This window comes from Strix uralensis, chromosome Z (genome assembly GCF_047716275.1).
Source record: "Strix uralensis isolate ZFMK-TIS-50842 chromosome Z, bStrUra1, whole genome shotgun sequence".
Taxonomy (NCBI): domain Eukaryota; kingdom Metazoa; phylum Chordata; class Aves; order Strigiformes; family Strigidae; genus Strix; species Strix uralensis.
The window spans coordinates 3,334,966-3,360,553 of NC_134012.1; the positions used below are offsets into that span (position 1 = coordinate 3,334,966).

General features: G+C 36.2%; 1 protein-coding gene across 1 annotated transcript in view; it reads right to left on the reverse strand.

Moving 5' to 3' along the window:
* Positions 1–25,588, reverse strand: part of ADGRV1 (adhesion G protein-coupled receptor V1) — a 296,614-nt gene that overhangs the window by 174,821 nt on the left and 96,205 nt on the right. Inside the window, exons 56-78 of the mRNA XM_074856164.1 lie at positions 25,121–25,376; positions 23,236–23,441; positions 22,345–22,518; positions 21,762–21,944; positions 20,846–21,025; positions 20,062–20,226; positions 18,617–18,734; positions 17,933–18,056; positions 16,982–17,120; positions 16,658–16,843; positions 16,104–16,336; positions 15,505–15,653; positions 15,204–15,405; positions 14,499–14,718; positions 13,121–13,360; positions 11,691–11,840; positions 10,362–10,835; positions 9,463–9,606; positions 8,082–8,253; positions 7,560–7,695; positions 5,092–5,939; positions 2,984–3,101; positions 1,925–2,096 (exon numbers count right to left, since the gene is read on the reverse strand). Of these exons, the coding sequence (XP_074712265.1) occupies positions 1,925–2,096; positions 2,984–3,101; positions 5,092–5,939; positions 7,560–7,695; positions 8,082–8,253; positions 9,463–9,606; positions 10,362–10,835; positions 11,691–11,840; positions 13,121–13,360; positions 14,499–14,718; positions 15,204–15,405; positions 15,505–15,653; positions 16,104–16,336; positions 16,658–16,843; positions 16,982–17,120; positions 17,933–18,056; positions 18,617–18,734; positions 20,062–20,226; positions 20,846–21,025; positions 21,762–21,944; positions 22,345–22,518; positions 23,236–23,441; positions 25,121–25,376 (4,989 nt within the window). The remainder of the gene's footprint in view (positions 1–1,924; positions 2,097–2,983; positions 3,102–5,091; positions 5,940–7,559; positions 7,696–8,081; positions 8,254–9,462; positions 9,607–10,361; positions 10,836–11,690; positions 11,841–13,120; positions 13,361–14,498; positions 14,719–15,203; positions 15,406–15,504; positions 15,654–16,103; positions 16,337–16,657; positions 16,844–16,981; positions 17,121–17,932; positions 18,057–18,616; positions 18,735–20,061; positions 20,227–20,845; positions 21,026–21,761; positions 21,945–22,344; positions 22,519–23,235; positions 23,442–25,120; positions 25,377–25,588) is intronic.

Below are 25,588 nucleotides of genomic sequence, written 5' to 3' on the forward strand. Positions count from 1 at the left end.
CAGGCTATTGAATTTTAGTGTTCATATGTCAAAGAATTAGCCTAGTCAATTCTGCATTCTTAATGCTTGTTTTTGAAAATAAGGTAGCAATATTAAATTACAGTATGGCATTCTGCCTCATCTTTGATTTTGTACCTACAATGCAAACATAACATGTTTAGAAATAGACATCTGATTACTAAGATTCCAGAAATTATTGAAAATATGTTATTTGTACCTATTACATGCACTCCTGAAGCAGCAAGATTGTAAAAAATAGTTCTTTACAAGACAATAGCATCCCAAAAAAATTATCATTGGAGACAAGGTTTTTGTTAGCACACATAGCTTTTTGTTTCAGCTCTGGATTTTTGGAAATCCTACTTTAATTTGAGGAACGCAGGATTCAGCTCTTGGCTAACAAAGTCAGTACAGCTGACTAAATAAAAACTTTCAAAAGCTGGAATATGTCATACCATATGCCATAAAAAATGTAAAATATTTATTGAATATATTTATTACTTCATCATTTTGTAATGTATTTGTTACTAATTTATAAGCTATCTTATGGAAGACGAACTAGAAGAAGAATTAGGAAATATTTTCAGGGTTAAATAGCATGTATTTTTAATTGACTTGTTAAGTAATTCCTTAAATGGAACGATCTTGACTAATTGATGACAGGCACAAATTTATGGGAATGCCATAGGGAACTTTAGCTTTCCATTAGCACCTGTTAAAGTGGCACACGCTTGTGCTTCATGTGGCACAACTGCGTGTCTCTGCAGCTGCTGCACTGCGGTCATTAAATAATGATATCACTCCTTTGGACTAAACAGGTTCAAAATCCCAGTTTACTCAGCAAGGCAGCCTGTGACCCACTCATGTATATATTTTATTCGTTGGCTCTGTAATGTAAAAATAACATCTGAAGATGAAGAAGGAAAATGGCCCTCTTACTGAACTAAGAGAATGCACCCTATTCCCTAGTGGGAAATCACTGTTTCCACACTTCCTACATCTTGCATTATTTTCTAAAATGTAGTCAGAAAAAACGTAGAAACCTCATCTTGTCCTTTTTCATACCCCAGACCTCAGCATTGTCACTAGCCTGGCTGTTAGGATAATTTCTTGGAAAGTTTCAAACTCTCCACTCTGAAAGAATGGCAAACATTAATCCCTCATTTCTTAAGGGACCGCTCTAACCACTAGGTGTTCACACAAAAATATTTTTTTCCTTCTCTTGTCAATAAAAATGACTGAATGCTGTGCTTTGTGTTAATTCAATGACATCTGCATTTTTGAGTGCCAGCTGGGCCTCTCAGGGCTCTTAGGCAGACCCAACTGACAAATGCCAAATGGCTTTAGTGGATGACGGCTGCTAAATTGAATTTCGCTACTCACAAGCTGGATGTGCACAGTGACAGATTTTTAGACACTCAGAGATTCTTATGCTGCTTTATCACTGAGTTGAGTTTTCACAGATCATTGTGCTAGATTTAGGCACGTAAAATTATGCACAAGTTGCAATAAAAGTTTTTTGTTAAGTGAGATGTTACTACTCACAGCATACAGTTTCCATAAACTACCCTAAGAAGTGCTTTGATAGATGAAAAATTCACTGTGTGAAGGATAAGAGTCCAGTATATGAATATGAATCTCTCTGAAATAACTCTGTTCTTTTTCTCTTATTGTTCTATAAAAATCTGAGATTTGCAATTTACTCTTCAAACTAAATACTAATCTCCTTTACAAATTTTTATTGGTCACAATGGAGGTCGTGCAAGCCTCTAAATAAACATGTATTTGCAGAGGAACCGAGCAGATGTTAAGTTACCACATTCAGACTGGACTTCAGTTCCTCTGAATCAGAGAGGGTTTTTCATCTTGATAGACTGCAATTCAATGTTATAGAGCTGTACACGAATGAGCAATAATTCCTTACGTTATCAGGTTTTATTTCAATGGAGATGTTGCAGACTGTTTGACCTGCCATGCAGGTAGTGGCTCCCAGCACTGATACAAGCTCATTCTCCAAGTTCATGCCATCCTTCAGAAGGACAACAGCTGTTTTATTAAAGGTCACACGCCAAAAGATCTTCACATCTTCAAAAGCCCTACAAGAAAACCAAGAGTATACATGTACTGAAGGAGAGCACTATTGTTTTAGAAAACATAAACCACAGACGTAACATTATTTTTATGTTATTATTCAAAACATATCACTAGGGAACAAACTACTTTAAGATTAAAAATTCTCTCTTTTTATTTAAATTCCTTCCTCTGAAATCAGTTTAGATTACCAAAAAATAATACAGGAAGAAAATAAAGCAATTACAGGCACCCAGATTCTTCTCAATATTTATTTCAGAAAACATGGTATTAGCTGAATAAAAGAAACTGGTGCTTGGAAGACCTGGATGTGGCCAAGTACCTTCCTTAATACTATAGGAATCATTTGCCTGGAAAGTCAGGCAGAATTTTTCTTTCCTATAAGTTTAAGGAACTTATAATAATTCAGCATATTTGTTTAAAGTACACATAAATGTGCCACAGATATATGTGTTAATTAGAAAAAACGCAGTATCTGTGTGAGTGAAGACATAAGCATAGTACTGACACTTTGGTAACTTATTAATTGCTCATTTTAGTATGCATACCTACTTATATCATACAGGGAGATGAGAATTTGAGTTACACCTTTAGCAGTCTTTTAGCAGTACTTTACCTTAAGCAAAACTTTCACACTTGCTGCCTTACGGTATAAGTTGGAAAATACATGTTTTTTTCCGTTTCTGCTTTATCACAGTACAGTGACAGACCTAATCACATTCACAACTTAAAAGCCCGTTTGCCAAATTCTGGGAAGTTATTAAAGGAGCTGAAAGGCAAAGATTTATTATAAAGATCTATGATAACCTCTTCCACTAACAGCAGCTTCTGTGATTCAACACAGCACATTACAGCGTGTGGGAAGAGCACTTGAATCAGCTGTTGCCTGCACCTGTTTGGTTGCCTCGCGACAATCAGCAGCACCTCTCTGTTTTCTGAGTCTTCATCAAGTACAAGACCGCTTTGTACTTCTGGAATGAATCCCAAAATGCCATTCTGGAGATCACTTCCTATATAGGAAACAGTCCATGAAAGTAATTAGCAAGAAAGTTAAGCTGGGACTAAATCATAATTTTAGTATGGATAACTGCTAAAAAAATAAAGACTAGGTATCAAAAGCATGCCGCAAATTGCCACTTAGGCACACCCCAAGAAAATTTATTTTAATATTTCTATTCCTAATTTACACTCCATACTTCACTAGAACTTCAAATGCTGGCATTTCTAAATTTTATTTTAACCAGTAGAATAAGTATTTTTGAAAGTGAATTCCTCATGAGAGTCCTGGCACCATCTACGCACAGAAGCTTGTATTTTCAGCAGCATTCAGCAAACTGGCTGAATTCTGTGTCCCTTGTCTTCAAGAGACTAGGTGTTACAGTAGTCTAGAACAGTGTCAAAAGCCTTGCTTGTAATGCCCTTATGTGATATCACTTCAGCTATATTACTTTATGTTTACCATCACCCTTAAAACATATTCTTTCTAAACAGAAATGGGCCTCAGTGTGTCCCTAGATGGACAGCATTGCCACAGCAGGTTATGGGATAAAGATGGACCTCCAAGGACACAACTTTAGCTTTCTTATTCATCCCAATAATAATGTTGTTGAACCCATTCATTTTCCCAAATTGTTACATCAGCTTTTCTCCTGCATCTTTAATCAGTGTGTGGAACTAGGGAGCTGCAAAATACTGCTTTGTTCTCACGGGAATGTAAATAACTTCAGCAAAACAGCAGTGGAGGAAAAGAAAACAGGGTTAATGAGGGGAAACTAATGTCTTTACAGTGTCCCATTAAATTTTGCTTCTAAAGGATTTCCCCTTACAGGTAGTGATGGCTTTACTCTGCAATTGAAAAGGCAATCTACTTCCGACCCAGTGCTTATTAAGTGTCAATATATATACTGAAGATTAACAGAAACTGCGTGTTTGCGTATGCACAAATATTTAACCTGTGGTATCTTCCTATACAGTTAAATGCAGATACATGCTTTGACCTTTCTCCTCAGTGTAAATTGTCTCCTGATGTTACTTTCCATACTCATTGTACTCAGGGTGTAACTCTAGAGCACGTTAATACACTTCTGTGGGATTCAGTACAAGTTCAAATTCCAACCTATGCACATATTTCTTCAGTTACCTGCCTGGTGAATTCTAGAGATGTTGCACATGAAGGGAACGTGGGTTTTATATGATCTGCTCTTACACACGTAATTTTGGTTGCTGCATACACTCATCCAACAGTTTAATCCTGGTCCTCAATATCTACCTTGTTTTGTTAAGATTATCTCAATACACAAAACTTACAATATATGTTGGACCTTACATATAATTTTGTTGATTAGCCTAAACTGTTCCAATTCCCACTTATTTCTAAAACTTACCTATATTGCTGTTAAACTTGGTTTATATTCAATTGATAAGTCTGACAGATATCTGAAACCTAAGGGAAACGGGAGCTCTGACATCATTTTCTCACAGTAGCATGCAGAGACTGAAAGAAAAATTCTTCCCTCATGTCTGTGTAAGACCATTCCTATCCTCCATCTGCAGAGGCAGAGGATGACCACCCTGCAGATATGAACTGCATAGTATCAAAGAACAAAAACAGAAGCTGTTTTGTATACTTTGCACAAATGCCACACAATATAAAAGTGACAAAATAGCAAAGAAAAACAAAAAAGCCTGCAATTCTACCACATCTGCAAGAAAAACACTCAAGCTTAGCCTTTTAAGCTTCATGAAGCAAAGCAGGACAAGAACACAGATAAGCAGCATATATAAATGTACTTTGAGCTACGTTGTTAAGGGATGCATGGCAGGCTTGGTGCATTAGGTGCTTCCTCTGATGTGGAAAACTCAAGATTTGGGAATAGAATACCCTGCTTATTACCAAATAGAATTCCAATATTTACATGAAAATTGCTATGAGAACATAAAGTTATTTACTGTTATTTAATTCTGATGTATTTACTAATTTTCTGGGGGAAGAAATATTACCTGCAATAATTACTGTTGCAAAAGCAGCAAATCCATATTCATCCTTTCCTTCCACAATCTGAGCTCCATGTTCAGGATTTGAGAGGTAAACATAAAACAATTCCTGTCCTTCAGGCTCATCATCATCAAAAATTTTTATGGACACTGTGCTTTCTCTTTCTCCATCCAGCAAAGTCAGAGAGACTGACTGTTCCTCAAAATCTTCTCCTTCCATTGCCCATGTGAAGTCCAATTTTCCATAAACATTTCCAAAAGGATATGAATCTACTCCACTCTGTGCACTCACACCCCCAAAGGTTTTAACGGTTACTTCAATATCACCAGTGAAACCCTTGGTCCTTCTGATATGAAGTATCGCTGTGTTGGGGGTACTGTTGTTTGCATCTTCTTCAACATAAATAAACTCTGGCCCCAAACTTAGTATTCCATGATGAATATCATTATCCAGGATATTAACTGTTGCAACACTGAAAGCTGGATTCAAACGTGGGCTCCAGGCAGGATTCACAGGTTGAACATCCAAAATTTCCACAGCAGTCAAATTTACAAAAAAAAATTCCTCCATTTCAGACACAGTGTCATCAACTATTGATATTTCTATCACAGCATTTGTCTGAAAATGTAAAAACATAAGCTCTCCATTGTAGATGGGTATAAAGTCCTCTAGTGGTTTGGCACTTCCTGGAACAGTCTGATATGTCAATTTAGTGAGATTACTTTGAAAACCAAACAATCTTTGGACATGCAGTGTGACTGCCTGAACATCTTCTTCGACTGAAACAGATCTTGAGTGAAAAGCAAACTGAAATATCCCCATTGGCTCAATTTCAGCTATTGTAAATCCTGATCTGAAACAGAAAAGATATCAAAGTTGAGAGAGGAAATATGAAGTATGAAAGGTAAAACACCCAAGCAGAATAATTTCCAGTGAACAACCAATGATGGATGGATGGAAGAAAGTGGATTTAAAAAACGTGTAACAGTAGAGGGAAGAAGCAACCATACAAAGCAAGATGTAAAGAGGTTCTCTGAAAAAGGTTTTTGCAATGATTGGATTGAACAGGTCTCCACAGGGTTAATGCATCCTGAGTCAGCACAGGATATGGAGTAAAGGATAAATAAAATAAGGTCTTCCTGAGAAAATGGAGAGGTAAAAGAAAGTATGATGTCTTTCTATTGTAGACACAATGCAAGGAGATATATTACAATATTGCCACCCCAAGTAATATCAGTTTTAACCATTGAACAAACATCCTGTACCAAGTGAAAACTGTGGAGTAGACAGATGCTAGCAGATCTACAGTTTTAGCCAGGAAGCCAGAGAAGGAAAGGAAGATATTTTAAAATTTACAGTGGGGCTTTGAAATACTAACTGCCTCCTCACAACATTGTTCATCGAAATTTATTCCAGATCTGAGCCCTATTATCAATATCAGTTTAAGCTCTACTGTGTTCATATTAAATGTATCCGCTTCTTATTAGAAAATAAGCATAGAGTCTAAGACTCTTTGCTAAACCTTGGGTCTTATCTCTAGAACTGACCCATTATTCAGTGCTAGTGGCTAACAAATGGCACTACAATTACAGTGAGTAATTTTGGTTAAACAAACTAGACCCTTTCCACCACTAAGGGAGCTAAAACCTCTTCAAAGTAATTGTCAGCTTTACCTCCTCTGGCATGTAGTCTTAAGTTTTCTAGGAAAAAGGTCATTCTCGTAGACTCAAGGTATTTGACTCACACAGGACAGACAAGCCTAGGAGAAGGGGTCAGTCTCAGGAGTTTAGGCATCCAGTTCATTCCTTACTTCCTTCAGATCTGCCAGTGTAATTGTTATATGGTGAAGCCAATACCTTTCTCCATATGCAGTGTTACTCTATGTCCATTCTTTTTAGACCACTTTTAGCTATCAATAAGTAAGAAAGAATGAAAATAGTTTGAAGAATAGATAACAATTTAACTGAGATGGAAAACTACATTCAACGTAATGTTTCTGGTTTTAAGAATAAAAAGGGCTTTTTGTATAAATTAGGAATTTTCAGAGCATTTCTTGTTTCATTTTACTTATTTTTAAACCATGTTATCTAAGATCTTCTAAATATGTATATTTAGGGACACTAATGAAAACTGTTAGAGTTGCTTTCATCCTTCAGCTTCCTGGCTACAACTGTTGATCTGGGTTCTTCATTCTCTTAACTGTCTCCATCATTCTAGACACACTCTAGGCATCTTGGAGCCCAGTAATATGAAATAGACTGGAATTGGAGAAAAGCCTCAGTTCTGATAAGGTCAGATCTGCAGCGCTGACACTTGTTTCCACCTGAGACAAGGCACACATATTTATCAAAAAGGCACTACAGCTTGCTAGCTACCTATAATTTAATAGGGATTTGAATACGGTTTATACCTGCACACAGGTCACAATTCTTACGGCAACTGTGAGACTCAAAAGTATAAGTAATATCCTTACCTCAGGCGAGCCCCACCAGACACATTGCTGTGCACTGCTGCTAAAGTGATGGCAAATGACTCATGTTTATTTAGGCTTGGAGTGGCTTGAAATGAAATTACTTTACTTTGCTCACCAGAGGAAAATACAACATTACCTGAAGGAAAAGAGTGTGAGAGAGAGCACGAGTCAAAATCACTAAACAGGAATCCTCTTTTTACCTGGGAACCTGCTGAGATAAGGACTTTAACCACAATTCCACTCCATTTAGGAAGAAGCAACATGCACAATAAGGGTCTTTCCTATATAAAGCTGTGCTTCAGGGGCATAGCATTGTGCCTGCCTCCCAGACACGTATCTGTGAAGCTTAGTTCTTTTTTTGCTCATCAAGTAAACATAACCCTTACAGATAAAAATTAGACCATACAATTTCATTCTAATGACTCTTCATTAACACAGGGAGCATTTAGAGGTACAAATGACTAAAAGGTGGTATCATCACTTAGGCAATTTTCATAGCTGTTTCCTCAGAAAAGTACTTACCAAATGGAGGAGTAATATTGCCTGGTTGAGCAAAGTCCGTGATTAGGTCTGGTGGGTATCCTGAAATCCAGCTAACTGTTACAGAGCCATAAACTCCTCTTCTGGTTATGACAGCTTGGCCTGTCCCTGCTACGATGTCTGTAAGTCGTAAAATCACAGATTCAAAGCCAACCTGTGGAAATATAGTAGATTTTGTTATAGAAAATCGAATAAAAATGGGCAACAACATATGTGAAAGCAGACTATGTTTTGTAAACCAGGCATTTTACAATGATTATGCATGCATATAGATGTATGTTTGTACATATATATGCATGTCTGTATATATATACATACTTCCTTCACAACTCTTTAACAATACTTCTAAATCTTAGATTTCTGAGAATTAGATCTCCGGGAAAAGGAACCAGTATGACTGACATTTCAGTACTGAAAACACTGAATACAGAATTCTGTGTCTCTTTAAAAGAAAAACAAACCAACCTGCCCTTAACGTTCACCGGCAATAGCTGTAGTTTTATATATATACACAGAGATTTAAAATAAATTATTAATTGTGTATCCAGTGAAAAGTAAGCTGCCGTCACATGAAATTGTTCACAGAATTATTCTTGCTAGTATGGTCTACTTTTCTTTTTCTTTGAGCAGCAAATGGGACTGAAAGGATAACTTGCACATTGTAAAAGCAATGATAAATGGATATATGGTAGTAAACAATGGTTACAGAAAGACCCTTTGAATTAAGTTCAATTACAAATTAAAAGACAGACCAATTAAAATCATTAAATAAAAACTTCAATAAAATTTAAGGGGTAGAAACCTCAGCATGCTATTTTCTGCCTGACATACAAAAAGGGAACTGTAGCACATATACCATATCAGAACAGTCAAATTCTCTTTTCTCACTCTCATACGAAGTAGAAAAACGGAAAATTTCTCACTCAGTGATTAGCCAAATACACTGTCAATTGCATTAAAACCCAGCATGACCTTCATCTCTTTTTGCATATAATACCACATACATGCTGCTATCTACTTTGGGGCTGCTATACTTAAAGGAATAACACTGTCCAGAAATAGTTATTCTCCTTTAAATGTCAGAACTTCCATTTCATGTATACAAAAGTATAAATTAACCATAATATTTGGACTATTTACATTTTACAGATGAAGAAACATTTTCAAACTCTATTAACAGATATCTATAAGAATTTGTACCACAGAAAATATAATATACAGTGCAAGTAATAACTGGAAAAGTCTTGTCAGTCATTAAATTGGTTGCAATGATGAAAACTTAAGGAGTCAATTGAATCCTTACAGCAGCTATCTTTTGTAATAAAGACTACCTTCCTTCCGTGGTAGGAGCCACTCTACTGACCTGTGAATTGGCAGCTTCCTCAGGAATAAGCAGAACAGCTGACTTTGCTTTTCCTAATATTTTAGGCACATCCTTGGCACTTCCCGTAACCAGGCTTACATTAATCAGTTCCAGAGTAAAATTCAAGCCCGGTAAAATAAATGCCTTTGAGAGAGAGAATTTAATTTAAAAGGTAGAAATTTAATTCCACTAAAAACATTATATCCACCAGTTCAAATAATTAAGTAGCAGGACAGTCTGCAGATTTTGTTCTACTTCCACACAAAAAGCAGTGTTTTCAAGACCAGTGTTTTGCAGATTATATTTCTCAAAAGAAATACAGCTAAAATATCAGTATTTTGAATGTGATTTACCAGCAGTTTGTTGGAATGTGAGTTCGTAGAGCAACTATTGCCATTCTAATAAATTGTATCTAACACAACTTGATTTTGATCCTTAGGATTAAAAAGATGTAAGATGGATGTAAAAGGATGTAAGTGTGGATGTAAGACTGTAATAATAATAACAAACAACCAGGGAACACAAAGAACTGCGAGTCAATTTATCTGCTGCTTCATGAGTCAGGAATGACAGAACACTATTTACAATCCAAAAGAGAAACTTGAGAAAATATTTGCATACATGTAATAATAAAATATTGAACTGATAGTAATGCAAAGCAGTGATGGAAGGAAACACTGAATATCTGAATACATGCGTAGCAGTGATTTTGCAATTATTATCTGGAAATGTGATATTTGAACCCAGTTCTATTCAATACATAGGAAATCCATAAAACTAAAACTCTCTTTTCTGCTCCTTTGCAGTGGATACTATTGAGAGCTTAGTATCTTATTCGTATTGTGATGAACACAAATGGAAACAATAGATATCATAGGAGCTAAAAGGATAATACGGACCTGGTTGCTTATTGGCACTCTTTTCACTCCAAAGCTGGCACCATCTTTTATGGTGAGGTATCCCACCTCATTCTCAGGTTCAATTAGCATTTCTTCATGATGAGACATGATATGGTACTCCACAATCACTTCTCCAAATGCCCCAGCATGCCGAGTTACATTAATCTGAACATACCGATCCAGGTTTCTCTCTATGAATACTGACTGCTGATCAGAGTATAGGGCAAACACTCCATAAGGATCATCGTTTGCAAACACGTTGATCTTTGAAATTCTTTTCTCTTCATCTAAATCTGCTCCACCTTCTACTGAAATCAGCTGCACCACATAGCTTTCATCCAGTTCTGGAACATCATCAGGTAACAGGTAGATGGTTATCTCAGCCGTACTCTGCTGGTCAGCAATGACAACAGATCCCTCTGTCATAAGAAAGTCACCTGTGATGTCAGATTCACTATGTATTTCCCAGTAAACCTGAAATGAGTTTAGAAAATGCACAGAACGAAAGCAAAATTACCCACAGAGTCAGAAACTTCCATACTCAGGATTCAGTGTAGGTAGGATATGAAACAGATTGGTTTTAAATGGGTAAAATAAAAATTGGTTTAGGTATGTATAGAAAGAAGCACACACCCCTAACAAAAGTGTGTTCCTCTAACAGTACTGTGAATGTAAAGATTTCCTTTGTATATATTTGGAAGATTTACGTAAAACTATATGGAATCTCTGAGCAATTTTTTGAAATTATTTCTATTTTTACACCAAGATATCCTTGAATGCTTTTCCCGTTTCTAAGATTCTTCACATCAGAAAGGGGTGAAGAGATCTCATTAACCACAGCAGAAGCTTTTATTGATTGATTTTTAAAAAACCCCTTGTTTTTAAAACAAGGACCTGTTAAAATTCTGACTTCTAAACAACTTTAGGTAAAATCAATGTGAGTGATGGTTCAGAAAAGTCTGATTCTTACCTTTAAATATATCTGAAAAAAAGTAAACTGTGATCATCTCAAAGAAAGCTCACTATGAAAGTATGGTCTCTTCTGTCCTCCCATCAAAAGTACATGGTGAGAGGGAGAGAGAAAGTGAAAGAATCACTGCAGTATTCTTTCTCTTTTTTTTTTTACCCTGACCAGGGAAGACGGAATCTGACTCTCCAAACCACAAGCACGAGGGCTGAGCCCTTGCTAAATTCAGTCTAAAAGGCAACATTTCAAAAATGAATTTGAAAAACAAGCAATTGAAAGGCACAGAATAAGATATTCCTCCATACATTCATTCTGAGGATGATTTCAGATCATTCTGTTTATTAGGAAAAGAGTGAGAATACCGTTATGTTTCCCAGAGTGCCTTGAACTCGTCTGACAAACAGTGTAATACTTTGCGGCCCTTCCACTGCTGAGGGTTCTGTATAGTTATTCTCAGTTAATGATTCAGGAGCAAACTGTACAATTCCATTGGGATCACCAAACTTCTGTATCTGTAAAAAAGTAAACAAACAAAAATCAGAAATGTAGAGTGAGTTGCATTCTTGTTCAAAACACTGAGATTTTCATTGCTAGATGCTGCAGGGCTCGTATCTATTAGTTCTTCCTACTGAGTTTTCTCCTCTTAAGTAGATTCAAGAGTACATTAGTAGTTAGAGACTGAGAGAATAAAAAAAAATATAACAGCAGACAGGGTCACCAAGTTATGAGAAGGGAGTGATATCAAGCCCATGCGCACACAGACAAACACGCGAATGCACATGTGAAATACGAAATCTATGGGTGACTTGCTCTTTTGTCACAAAATCCTACAGTGATAAAGAAGTTTAAGCAGGATCTAAACTGAACAGGAGTCAAAATGATACTAAAAGACAGCAGAGAAAATATGAGTGTCTCCTTTTCAATTTTCAGTCCACCTGTTCACAGAAAAGGATAGAGTTTTATTTCAAATGCCGTATCTGAATATTTTGATGTGAAAGCAGGAAATGCTCAGGCACCTTGGGCTAGTGTACAGAAACTCTTCTAACATTACCAGTTTGCAAACTCAGCCCTCGGGGCTAGAGCTCCCCCACATCCATCTGTGTGAATCGCTAGCTGCAACAAGAATTCACGGTGACATCAGTGCCTACTGAGAAGCCAATTTATTGGCATGCAGGGTGAAACAGTCCAGTCCGAGGAATAAACGTGGCGCCCTGAAGGAGAAACTGAGGACTCTGTGGAAATAGGAGCTAATTCCATCAACACTACAGACCAGGAAAAAAAAAAAATAATCCAATTTCTAGGAAAGATTTATTTTTTTGAGCACTTCTTATAACAGCCTTATAAATATTTCCTTAGTTGCAGTATTCCTAGAGCAATAATTTGTCTTTGACAACTCCCTCTGCCTTGCCCTGCAAATTTCTGCATTTCTCTTGCTCTGGAATAGTCAGATTCTCTCCTTTCTTTTATATACGATAGCTGGAGCAGAAGAGGTTAAGAAGGGATGAATAACAAACTAACATTTAGAAATGAGGACCCAGTCCATGCTCTCTCCAAAGAGAACCACAGAAACCTGCAAATAAAAGGGCCAGGCCAGGGGTTATAGACCAATCTTTACTGACAGATTCTTTGCCTTCTTTTTTAAGAAGTGAAGCCGTAACAATGTACCTAAGTAGTACAAGGGACAAAAAAGCCAAATGACAAACTATGAAATAATTATTAATTTTTAAAATCCTTGCAGGATAAATACCAATATCAACAGAGATCTCAAGAAAGAGAAGCAGTAATGACTTACTATTAGTGCAACGCTGTTTGCCTTAGGATCTATTTCTGTTTCACCTTTCACAAGGCTCAGTCTAATAATGAAGATCTCCTGAACTTCAACTTCTTCATGAGGATAGATTTGTAGATTAATAGCTCTCAGACCTCCTTCTCCTTCTCCAAAATAAAATGATCCATTCACAGGATCAGCAATGTCACTATTCAGGGGAGATAAAACCTCTTCTGAATTGGGTCCCAAGATGTCCCAATTAATCTGTGGAAAATATCAGTTTCAGATTTAGAGTGGTGATATATTATAATAGCCTCCCAGGTGGAAAAAATGACAGCGTACCACAAGTGACATAAAAATTCTTGTAACTAGCTATGTTTAAATCTTTGCTGTTAATACAGAATACAAAATATTAATAATTAATTCTATGTGTGAAAATATACAATCCTTTGGAAAAATAGACATGACAAATTATAAGTGAAAATTTTGAAGTGTTAGTTAGCCACAATGCCAGTTTATGAAACTCTACATATTAGTAACAGAAAAGAAACTGAGATTTCCTTAGCACATAACAGGAAACACACAGGCCAGTTTCTATTTCTCTCCCTTTTATGATTTCTTTTGCAAAGCTCCCCAAATGAGTATTCATGATCAAAACCATTCCCTGTGAAGTGTAACATCAAGACGCAAGATGACAAATATTTTCTCAAGAGTCTGCAATAAATTTTTTTAATCGCTCCAATGATGATCCATGCTTCTTCAGCCTGATTAAAAGCTAGAATATTTTCAAAATTTCCCACAGATTAGTTGCTTTTGAGCTCATATTCAGCATTTTACAATTATTATTTTGGACATTTTAATTGTTTTCCAGTTTTTTCAATGACTCCTAGAAAAAGTCAAAGAAGGCCAAGGCAATTTTTATATGGGGAGAGGAGGAGCTGATGGCCTTTACTGACAATCTTCCGGTTCCAAGACTGTGAAAGGCCTACCTTGGTTCATATTCATACCTTTACTTTGTCAGTGGTCTGTATAGAGTAAAGAAAAAAACCTAGAAAACTCTTAGTTAACAATTTATTGAAAAAGTTTCGACCATCTTTAGGAAGTAATTCAACGGAATTAAATTAAATTAGTGGTGATGTATGAAATTAACCATACTTTTGAAGGGATTAGGAGCTAGTTCAAAACAAAGTACAGCAGACCATAATAAAAGAAAGTAAGCAGGAGAAGAGAAGATTAAAAGGTTACCAACATTTGCTGTTATACTGCAACTAAATGCAATTCATGCTTAATGAAAAGCCAACACTATCCTGTTAGAAATCAAACACAAGCTCTTGAAGGAAAATGCAGGAGGTTTTTGACCTAGTGACTGGAAAGCATTCAGTCTTTGACAGCCAGGGCCCACCTGTGTCTCCCCTAACAATCTTCCAGTCCTTTCCAGCACCAGGGACACTGCCGTGAGTGTATCAGGATTGGGAAGAATAATTCGGCTTTGGTTGAGAAATCGGACGATGCCCTCAGGAGAGTCACTTTTAGCAATAGTGACCTGGCTCACTAGGTGGAGCCCAAGGACTGCTCCACCAGTGGCTCCTGTCAGCTGGATTTCAAATTGCTCTTCAAATTCACTGCATGGAAAAAAGAAAAAGAGATTCTGAGATATCCAAGAAACAAAATAATTAAAACTGTACTTAGTAATGCAATCACGCTTCCAACTGGATCTGTTTAGAGTCATACAGAAGCCCTCTCTGTAAGCCTACAGCAGAAGATTCCTCCCATTTGTGTAGAATGATGCAATGATGGTGATATCTGAAATAATGTTCTATTTTCTATTCAAGTAAAATTTTAAAAAAAAGATAAAATATTTTATTATTCTATTAACACCCAAAATTTCTGCTTATTGACTTTAAAAAAATGTATCTGCATAAAATTTAACAGGAACTATGAAACTCTAACAATAACCTCTTTTTTTCCCCCCCTTTAAATTTAGGTGATTTTTCACCACTGAAGAAATTTGTTTTTCAATTCCAACTCTACACACAGGCATACTACACATGCTAAAAAAGAATTTCTGAGAAGTAAATAAGGAATAAATATCTGAAAAATTAATTACCTTTCTTCATCATCTATAATAGAAATATAAATAAAAGTCTGGTTCTGTCCATGATAAAAAATGACAGAATTATTATGGACGACATAGTCAACACCATTGGGAAGTGCAGAAATACTTCGAGAAAGAAAATCAGCTGTAACATAGCCATAAGTTCCACGTCTTCTCACAACAGGAATCATGATTAATCCAGCATCCTCTTCCACTGCAAGAATAATTGAGAAAAAGTTATTTTATTTCAAAATTTATGCCATAGCTACAGATTTATCTTCTAAACCACAGTGAAAACTTAAGGTAAACTTACCCTGTAGAAAGATATACTGTGGATCAAATTCTATAATGCCTTCTGCGTTATCACTTTTTGCTATAGTAACTCGTACTGTGGAGATATTTCCTATTATTGGAGGTTGATCCATCTGTAGACCATTTTCTCTTACGGTAAAATCAAATCCACTTGCAAGAACATAAAAAAGAAAATTACATAAAAAATTCTTGTGAATGTATTAAGATGCAGGTGTGACAATTTGCAATTACCACAAATACTTTTATTTTCTGACAGTTATCACTGACAACTTTTTGGTCACACTTTTTCAAAGTATTACATATGCAAAAAATAGAAGGATATTCACAAAAATGTGTGTCTTTCCTTTTTTCTTTCTCATTTTATCTTCTTATTTGAAATTCATGCAACATGACAACTTGCAAAATCTTTATACTAATGCCAAAAGAATTGGGTTCCCCATACATCCAATTGCTATTATAATTACTGTTATAGTTGAGCTGTCTTATGAAATTTTACAGTAAAAGAGCTGAAATCAGTGGTGACTTTAAGCAGGTAGATGAGTTTCCAAATATAGTTTGTTCTTCTGCTTGTAATCAATCAACTAGGAATTTTATCCTTACCTTCCTTGGAGTTCCACTTCTGTAATCATCACTGCAAAGTCTTCAGGACCTTCAGGAAAGTCATCATCATGAATTTCAACCAAAATCATTTTACTCTCCTCATGTTCTTCAAACAACAGTTCCCTTACTGTGGGAGTGAAATCAATTCCCTCCTCTGCAGTCCCATTTACTATCTGAAAGCAAAGACGCACTTTGCCATAGGATCCCCTGGAACGCACAACAGTGATGTTAACCTGAGGGAAAGAGGACATCTTCTTTAAAAAATGGCTTTGTTTTTCTGTTACAGTTGCCTCTAGGAGCATGTTCTAAAGGCATCTTTTCAATGGTTCTGTCAGGTAACAACAATTTGCTTTAGAAAGTATAGAGTACACATAACTTAGCAGATAATTAGGGTATTAAAAAACTTCAGAAGCCTCAGACAGCCATTCTGGAGACTGTGCTACAATAAATGTAGAATAAATCTTTGATTTTTTTTTTCCTAAAGTTAAGCATAGATCTAGCAACAATATTGATATCATCAATATTTTACATAAGAAGGAATTTTAATCTAATACCCATTTTTCTTCTTCTGTTGTTTGCAATAGTTCCCGTGAAAATGTAAACTCTCCGTATGGAAAATCACTGGCAGCCATGGTAATATTTGCTGTGTTGCTAGACTCATTTATGAGTCCTCCATTACTGATTCCAGTTAGTTGAAACTGGTAGTAACGCTTCTCCTCTGGACGGTTGTCATCTACAGCCTAGGGAGAAGAACCAATGAAAGCTAAAAGGATTTAAACCATTTCCAGGGAGAGAGGTATAACTAATTTCTAACCAAGATACTAGCTACATAAAAGGAAGAACTTGAAATAATTACTGGTGTGAAACGTCTTATATACCTGTATTAGAACAACTGCTGCAGACTGTCTATCTCGCATTGTCAAGGTCCCCGATGTCTCAATAAATTCTGTATGATGAGGAGGTGTTATATTCCAATATATTGTGATCTCACCAAAAATCCCTGGGCCACGTGTCAGGCTGCAAGTAAGAACACAAACATTTTCTACCTTTAATATTTGATAACCAATCCAGAGACAGAGAGTATATCATATTGTTGTGCATGAAATAAATGTTATCAGCACTGTGAAGCTTGAGTTTTAATGTTTTAAGTCATTATTGCGATCTTTCCAATTCCCTCTTCAGAGTAATAACATTTCTGATGTTCTGTTTTATTTCCCTGTGTTGGGAGGCATCTTGATCTGTATTTCTACCAAGAAATCAGGGCAGCCTGAGAAGCTGTTCTGTTGCTTATATTTGCTGGTTCGCCAAGGGAAATTGTCGTAATCCTTTTTCCAGTACTCTTAGAAGGTAACATCTTAATTTCTTCATCCTGTTTTCAATTGACTGAATGCAGTGAAATAATTGCATCTTGTTCCAACTAAAAACCCAGTTGCCACTTTAGTTATGCTAGCCATCATAGCAATACACTGAAAAATAGTCAGGCACCAATCCTCAACGGAATCCTAAAAAGCACAAAGCATCTTCAAAGGTCATTGATTCCCTTCCCCCTTCCTTTCATTAGAATCTTCTTTCCTTTAATGCATCAATGTTGCAAATAATCTGAAGACTGAGAGGAATATTTGGAGCTCTCCAGTAATACCGAAAAGACACATACACACATCGTATATTCTGCCCTTCTTTAAAAGCAAGCATCTAATTTTAAAAATAATTCTCATTTCAGAAGTGATAATGAAATGCAGCACTCAAGAAATTCTTGCCAAAAGTGGAGTCTCATAACTTTTGAAACTGAGCTGTTGACCATCCTTTGGAAAAATGAGTGATGTACCCACCTAATCAGAGCAGTTCCGTTATAATTTCCTGAAGGTTCTCCAATCAGAACATGCCTGGATGAAGGGGCTATCCCAACCACCCCAGAAGCTCCTTCATCACCCACAATAATGATGGTTGCCACACCTATGAAGAGAACAAAGCTCTCATAGTAAATGAAAACTAACTAATGAGCTAATTTTTGTAAATTTTGTGAAACAAGTGGTCAAGCACTGGCTTCCCAGAGAGCCCACAGAATCCCCATCCTTGGAGATATTGAGAATTTGAGTGGACAGGGCACTCAGCAACCTAATCTAATTGTGAAGTCTCCTGTTCCCTGAGCAGGGGTTTTCAACTACATGACAGCCCTGGATGGTCCCTTAGAAAGGAAATTATTCTACAGTTCTTAAAAGTCTGAACCAGGTTTTGGTTTTTGTTTCTTTTTGTTAAAGAATTCTTTACGACCAATGTTAACAGAACACAAAAGTCTACACCAATTAATTTTGAATGAAAAATTATGATCTAAAATTCTCTTATTTCTTCAGACAACAAAACAACTTAGGGAAAAAGACTGACAGTCCAAACTGCTACCAACTAGCTGCATACAAAATCTATAACCACTACAGAATAAAAAAAATATGAACAGACTTACTAGAATTTTCATAAGAAATATCTCAAAACAGACTGTAATGAACTAATTTCTTTACCATTTACAGGGGATATCTCTGCATCACCAGTAGAGACTAGCTGAATGGTAAATGTTTCATTCCCCTCCAGTAGTCCATCTTGTACCGCATGCAAGACAATCAACTTCTGGGATTCAGTCTGCATCACATAACGACCAGAAGAGATATATATACACACACATTAAACAAAACTAAATAAAGTATGATATTATAAAAAAAGGTCTTTTTCTTTAACAAATCAAGAGTTAAGCATGCATATGCTTGATATATTCTGTAATATTTTTAAAATATGACAATTCTGATTTGGCTGAAATGTAGTAAAAATTGCCTCTCAAACATTGTGTGCCACCTCAAAAATACCATGGCTATTTTCAACTGAATAACAGTTGGAATTGCTTTTAAATTGAATTCACACAAAAGTTTTCAACTTAGAGGAAACTTTCTATAAAAAATCTTTTCCATCTGAAAGTGCATAGTCAATAGAATACACACATTCTAAGGATTAACATTATTAAGATTAGATATATTAGGTCATAGAAAATTCCTGTCTGATCCACATTTTTGTCAGTGGGCAGTAGCAAATGCTTAAAATGAGAATATAGGAAAAAAGTAGGTACACACTGTATAACCATTAGTACACCATATATACATACTTGTATTCTTACATGTATGCATATATAAGAACTTCGGGAAGAAAAAAAAAATGTCCAGGCCTATCAGTAGAGAAAGGACAGCAAAATGGTAGCAAAACTGCCAAATACTGGTGATCTTACCAAAAAGGCTATTTTCCAGCTGATTAAAAGAAACAACTGGTACACCTATTTATCTAATGCAAAATAGCCTTGTACAGACAGAATAGATTGTGCTTTATATTAAAACACTTTTTTTCATTAAATATTTTGAGTAGACCGTAAAAGGCCAATATGAAGATAACAACAATAGCTTGACAATAGCCAATATCTCGGCTCCTCCTTCAGAGTTTTAACCTGCCATGAAATACAAATCAAATAACACTGTCCAGTTTGAAAGTCACTAGGGTGTTTTATTATTTATTTTTTTAAATCTGCAGATTTTGAGCATTAATTCTCAGCCTCTCAATACTGATTTTCTCTTTCAGTTGTCTGATACTGCAATGGAATAAATGTTTCTGTAATCATTCTTGACATTCAGTACATTTTTGTTCTTCTTCCTTAATTGTAAAAAAAAATACAGATTTGAAGAGCCTATCTTCCTGATGATTACATTATGCTGCCTTAAAAAGAGCATGACAGCTTTTCTTTTCTGTCTGAAAAAACACTGCATAGTGCTAACCCGGCCAGTTCAAACTGGCCTTTTCCTAGTGTTACAATACTTAGTAACCCCCTACTTCTATAAACATGGAACAACAACCATGCAAACACACACATAAGAAGAAGAAAGTATTTATAAATCTAATAGTAAATAATTTATTGCAATATCAGAAATACCTCATTGAAATGAAGGGTGCCATTCAGAGGGGTCAGATCATATCTGGCTGCTTCCTCAAGAATCCATAACACTGTAACTGCTCCTCGTCCTCCTTGACTTCGGCTTACAGTGAGCAACACAACTGCAGCAGAGTCATCAGGTGCCTGAGGTTCCTTCACTGTTACCTGATGAAGAAAGAGAAGGAGGAAGTAGGAACGGCTGTAGCAAAAGGCATCGACACTGACTTGAGATAAACAACAACAAACATTATCAATGACAATGTAAAATAAGGATGAGCGAAAACCAACAGGGAGATAATAGACGTAAGGATCGTGTTGAATTAGTCACTCATGTTATTTCTGTATGCCCTATGATTCAAAACAATTACAGACAATGAGTCACAAGCAAGCACGGCACCAGCAAAATGGAGAGCAGAAGAATCATTCACTGACAAGAACTAAAATGAGATACGTTTCATAATTTCTTTCCAAACTTTCAGTAATACGGATCATTATAAAACAATTTTAATATTCAAAAGACTACCAAAAATCCTAACTGAGATGTCATGAATTGTTACTATACTGAATTAAATTGATTCAGTCATGCAGAAATCTACATCTCTGCAGCAGCATTTTCATTGTTGTTACCATCCTACAGAGCTAGATGAAGACAAGCACTAATATGCCTTTCAATGAAGTCATGTCTTCCAATGCAGTGAAGGCTTACCAAAATCGGCTATCTGTCAGTGACACAAGCCTGCTATACAGCTTTAGCAGAAAAGAGTGCAATCCAAATCAAACTCACATTCTTTTCTTCAAACCCAAATACTCCAACAGGGGAATCGTTTGGTGGAATAGCGACAGTTACCAGGGTGTCATCCCCAAGTCTTCCACCACCTGTTACCCTCACCAGGGCAATCTTGAATATCTCAAGGAATTCAACTTCACTGTCATCTATGATTGTAATTTCTATTTCTCCTGTAGCCTGCAGAAATTGTTAAAAAAAAGCAAGAACAACAAATTTTCATTTATAATATTTTGTGGATTGCTTGAAAAAATCTGAAATTTAAAAAGGTAAATTTTATCTAATAATAGATAAACACACATTGTTCAGTTGTGATTATTCCTTATTGTATTTGTATATTTATAATAAGATAACAAAACTTCAAGAGTGCTTTTTAAGTCCATTAACATAAATCGTGTCTTTTAAAACCAGCAGACTGCTCTGCTTTGGTACTCAGTAGAAAGTGCAGGAAGACTGTATTGTACTTAAGCCAAAATTCTGCTCACAAAGTATATCATTCTATTTGCCAAAGACCAGTTCTGTTCACTTGAAATCAAACCCCTTGTGTACACTAAGTATCGTCAGGGGCAGCATGAAATTTAAAACCATATGTAGAACACAGCTAAGAAAACATACAGGCTTATTCTGAGAATGTATAGAGAAGACAGGTTATGTTGCAAATTTTCAGCGTAAGAGGCTTTATTAGAACTTATGTCTTCACTTGTGGAGGTACCAAAGGCATACAACCCTATTTGGTCAATGCTTATGAACATTCTGCTTTTCCACATTAAAGAACTGAAGTCAGGAGCATCATTCACATACATGAGGCCATAAATATAATGTTTTCAATGAAAAGATGCTAATTCTGCAGGAAGAAAACAGGAGAAACTCTTAAGCTGGTAACCTGGAGATAGCTAAACTTTCAGCAAGTGCATACCTGCCCATCTGCAAACGTAAGGTTTCCAAATGATGGTGTGAAGTCTTCAAAGCTAGCAGTTAAATGAATGGCTTCCCAATACAGAGTTGCTGACCCAAACCTCCCAGCCTGTCGAACAACTGGTAGTTTCAGTACATTCTGTGGTGGTGGTACCTCATAAGCAGTAACAGCTCCAGTTATACCCTGTAAATTCAACAAGAAACTGCTGAGTGTCATTTTTTTTTTTTTTTTTTGCATTTTGCCTTGCAGGTAAAAATAAAGTAAGAAATACATAATCACTTGTAAATTGGTCTGAATTTAGTATTGACCTTGCTCTGAGCAAAAGTCTGGATTAGATGACCTCCTGAGGTTCCTTTCAGAATATTCTATGACACCAGTTTTAGCACTTCCAGCTCCCTAATAAGTTTCATATATTCATTGTGAAGAACCTTTTAAGAAGGAATTGTTTGTCTGGTATCTGGCCTTTTTAACCAGAACAATTTAGTGTCATAAAGCCTGTTGGAACACTATCAAAACTGGTCTGAAAACACAGACCTTCCTGCTGGAATGCTACTTTAAATATTTTTCATTCAGACCTACTTACCTTTGTAACGTTGAAACTAAATACACCTCTGGCATCATCGTTTTCTTCAATTGTTATTTCAGCTATTTCTAACCCAAGCCTCTTCACGCTTGGGTGACCTCCAGTGGGAGAATCGACCAGTTGCACATCAGTAATATTTATTATAAATCCTTCCTGTAATTCTGGAACATTGTCCTGCAAAAATATTTTAAATGTAACTTTTTTAATAAAACACAGTAACTTACAATACATGCAGAAAGATGACTACTTGTAGGTTGCTTACTATTCAAAAATTCTCAGCACTTGGGACCATATAACCAATCTCTTGCTTCACACCATACGAAAGGTGAAAAAGACTACCTTTGCTGAGCTTTAGAAACTGAAGTTGGCAGTCAGATTCCAGATCTATAAGAACGGTGGAAAGTATTGCTGGCTGTCACTTGTTTCTCCTGTCTATAAGAAATGTGGCTAGATTTCAGAAACTAAGCCAGAACTTGAAAAGCAATACCTCCATTATGAATGTATTTAAAGAATATACATATTTTTTGCGAAAAACTGGACTGCAGAACAAATCTGTTAAGAGGCATGTAAAGTAACATAAATCCTCTGTAAAAACCTGCAACAAGTTGAAAAACCAGAAAGCACCTAAGACATTTATAATTTTTTCCTTTGTCATTACAATATGTTAATTTTGGGACTACAACAAAACAAATTTGATTCATTCTCAGTGATGAGTACTCAAATTCTTTTGAAAGAGATGGGTGCAATTCTTACTAATATACAACCATCTGATGAGGCAAGAATCACACTTTAGACATTTCTAGAATGCTAAATCCTACTTCTGGTATAGAAACGGCACCATTTCCCCTTTCCTTAAAAAACATTATTAGCTAAAGTTGTTAGAATACTCACAGGTAAAATAGTGACTACAACAGAAGTTATTGTTGTGTCCTCTGCCATAATGATTGTCTTCTTTTCCAGTATATAATCCTCATTCTCTGTTGCTTGGTTGGAGAGGGGGAGTTCAAAGTTAGGTGCAGTGCTCAGCTGAACTGCAATCTCTCCAACAAACCCTTGTTCTCGAACAATTTGTAAAGTAATAGTTGAATTGACTTGCCCTATAACAAGGAGGGGGAAAAAAAAAATCAAGACATGATTGTTTTAACCCTCGCCCTGCTTGATTTTCAGCTCACCTAATTGTACTGGAGCTGCTTGTTAGAGCCCACTTCAGTTCTGCTTAGCAACCCAACAATACTTGGATAATTCAATGACTCAGGCAAATGAGCACATACAAGTGGTGTGAAGACACACAACACACAGTGTGTGCATCTGGAAAGCATTTTAAAACTGGATCTAGAGGAAGAATAAAATATGGAATATTTACAATTTTAAATGCTCGCTACACAAACCGTTACCTCAACATTGCCATTTTTATTCAGTTTTTATTCAAAACTCACATCTCACTATTTTGCCTGGCCTCTACATGCCTAGGAGATCACTACTGATTCTAATACAGAAAGCAGCATTGGAGGCAGTTGCTCTGGCTGTAAATTTTACATTTCCTTCACTCAAGTGTTGAAGAAAATGAGACACACTTGTATCAGTCAGGCTCAGGTCCCTTTTAGGAAAGCAGATTTTTAATTTTTTTCCAGTAAACCAGCAAACACAACGTTTGGCTGAAAGTGCTGAGTTTATGAGTGTGGAAATAGAAGCAGACAAAAAGCAATAGGCTTTGTCCTTCAGACTAGTTTCCGTTACCTATATTAACTAGATACTACTTCACAGTTAGCACATGTATATGTTTCATTAAAAATATAACATTTAAGGATTGGAAAAGAAACTCTGCAACAAATGAAACCTAAGAACGTGCCTTGAATCCTAACTTCAAAGGATAAACGTTTATAATATGCATGTATGTGTATATAAGGAACCAACAGAACCCCTTCACAATACTTTCAGGTCCTAAAAAAGGGGCAACACTAATTCACTTTAAAATAGAACTGGCGAGGAGGTTTTATCTGCAATAATATTCTGATGGAAAACGTATTTTTCATAAATTTTATTTGTTAATATGGACAGAGTATTAAATTGCCAGGAAATTTCAATGGGCTTTTGAAGTATGAATAGCCCATCAGGCAGCTGCTGGAAAACCACCGGGCTGCGGAGAGTGCCAGAGCAATCAGCTGCCTGGCTCCCTGGGCCACGGCAGGCTCCTCTGGACAGCCGCCTGGCAGATCCTTTACAATTCCACTTGATGCCTGGAAGGAAAACTGATATAACCCAATCAAACACGCAGCTGGCAAGCAGAAAAACCCCGATTCAGTTTTCTTGAAATGGAATTCACTCTTGCTCTGCTTCCTTCCTTCCCCTGTCCCACAGAACAAAAAGCTTCCCTTTTTGACCCAATTCATGAGGAAAGCCTTTCTCTGTAAATTGTTTTAAACAAGATATTAACCCCATTAAATGGGCCAGTTCAGCTTTTTATCTAAATAGAAGTATTTTATGATTAGTGATTTGCAACACAAGATGCCAAGATTTTAATAACTTACCCCTTAAACAAAAATGACTGGATAATGTTGATATATGCAATGTGAAATACAGCATAAAATGTATGTAATGAAGTAGCATAGCTACATATTTTAAAGGATATTTCTGCTACAAATTTTTAATAGGAAAATGCTGATATATAAATAAAACAAATATATATTTTATACATATATAACCAATGTTCTAGCTTCAACAATGCTGACTTTGAAAAAACACATATTTTTCCCTAAGAATCAAGAAACACAGTTACCTTCTGGCTCTGTGACTTTAACAAAGAGAGATTCTGTATGCCACCCAATCACACCGTGTGGAGAGTCACTGGGTAAAATGGTAAGTACAGCTCTGGCCCTTTTGGGATCGATGACAGCTCCTTTTGTGGTATCCTGGACACCCACAGTGGTAACACGGGTGAGTGTGATTTCCACGGTCTCTGAAAGCTCTGCAACACTGTCTGCGAGAATTGTCAGGGTGATGGTGGACAGGGCCTGACCTTCTGAAAACGTAATCTAAAGTTTTAAGAGGGAGGGAAAAACATCATAAAAAAAGTGTTATAGCAACTGTTTTATTCTGTAAAACTCTATGAATTAAAAAAAATATGCACACTTATATACATATATATACACATACATATATGTAAAAATACATATATATATATGTATAAAATAGAATCACAGAATTCCAGGTTGGAACGGACCTCAAGAATCATCTGGTCCAACCT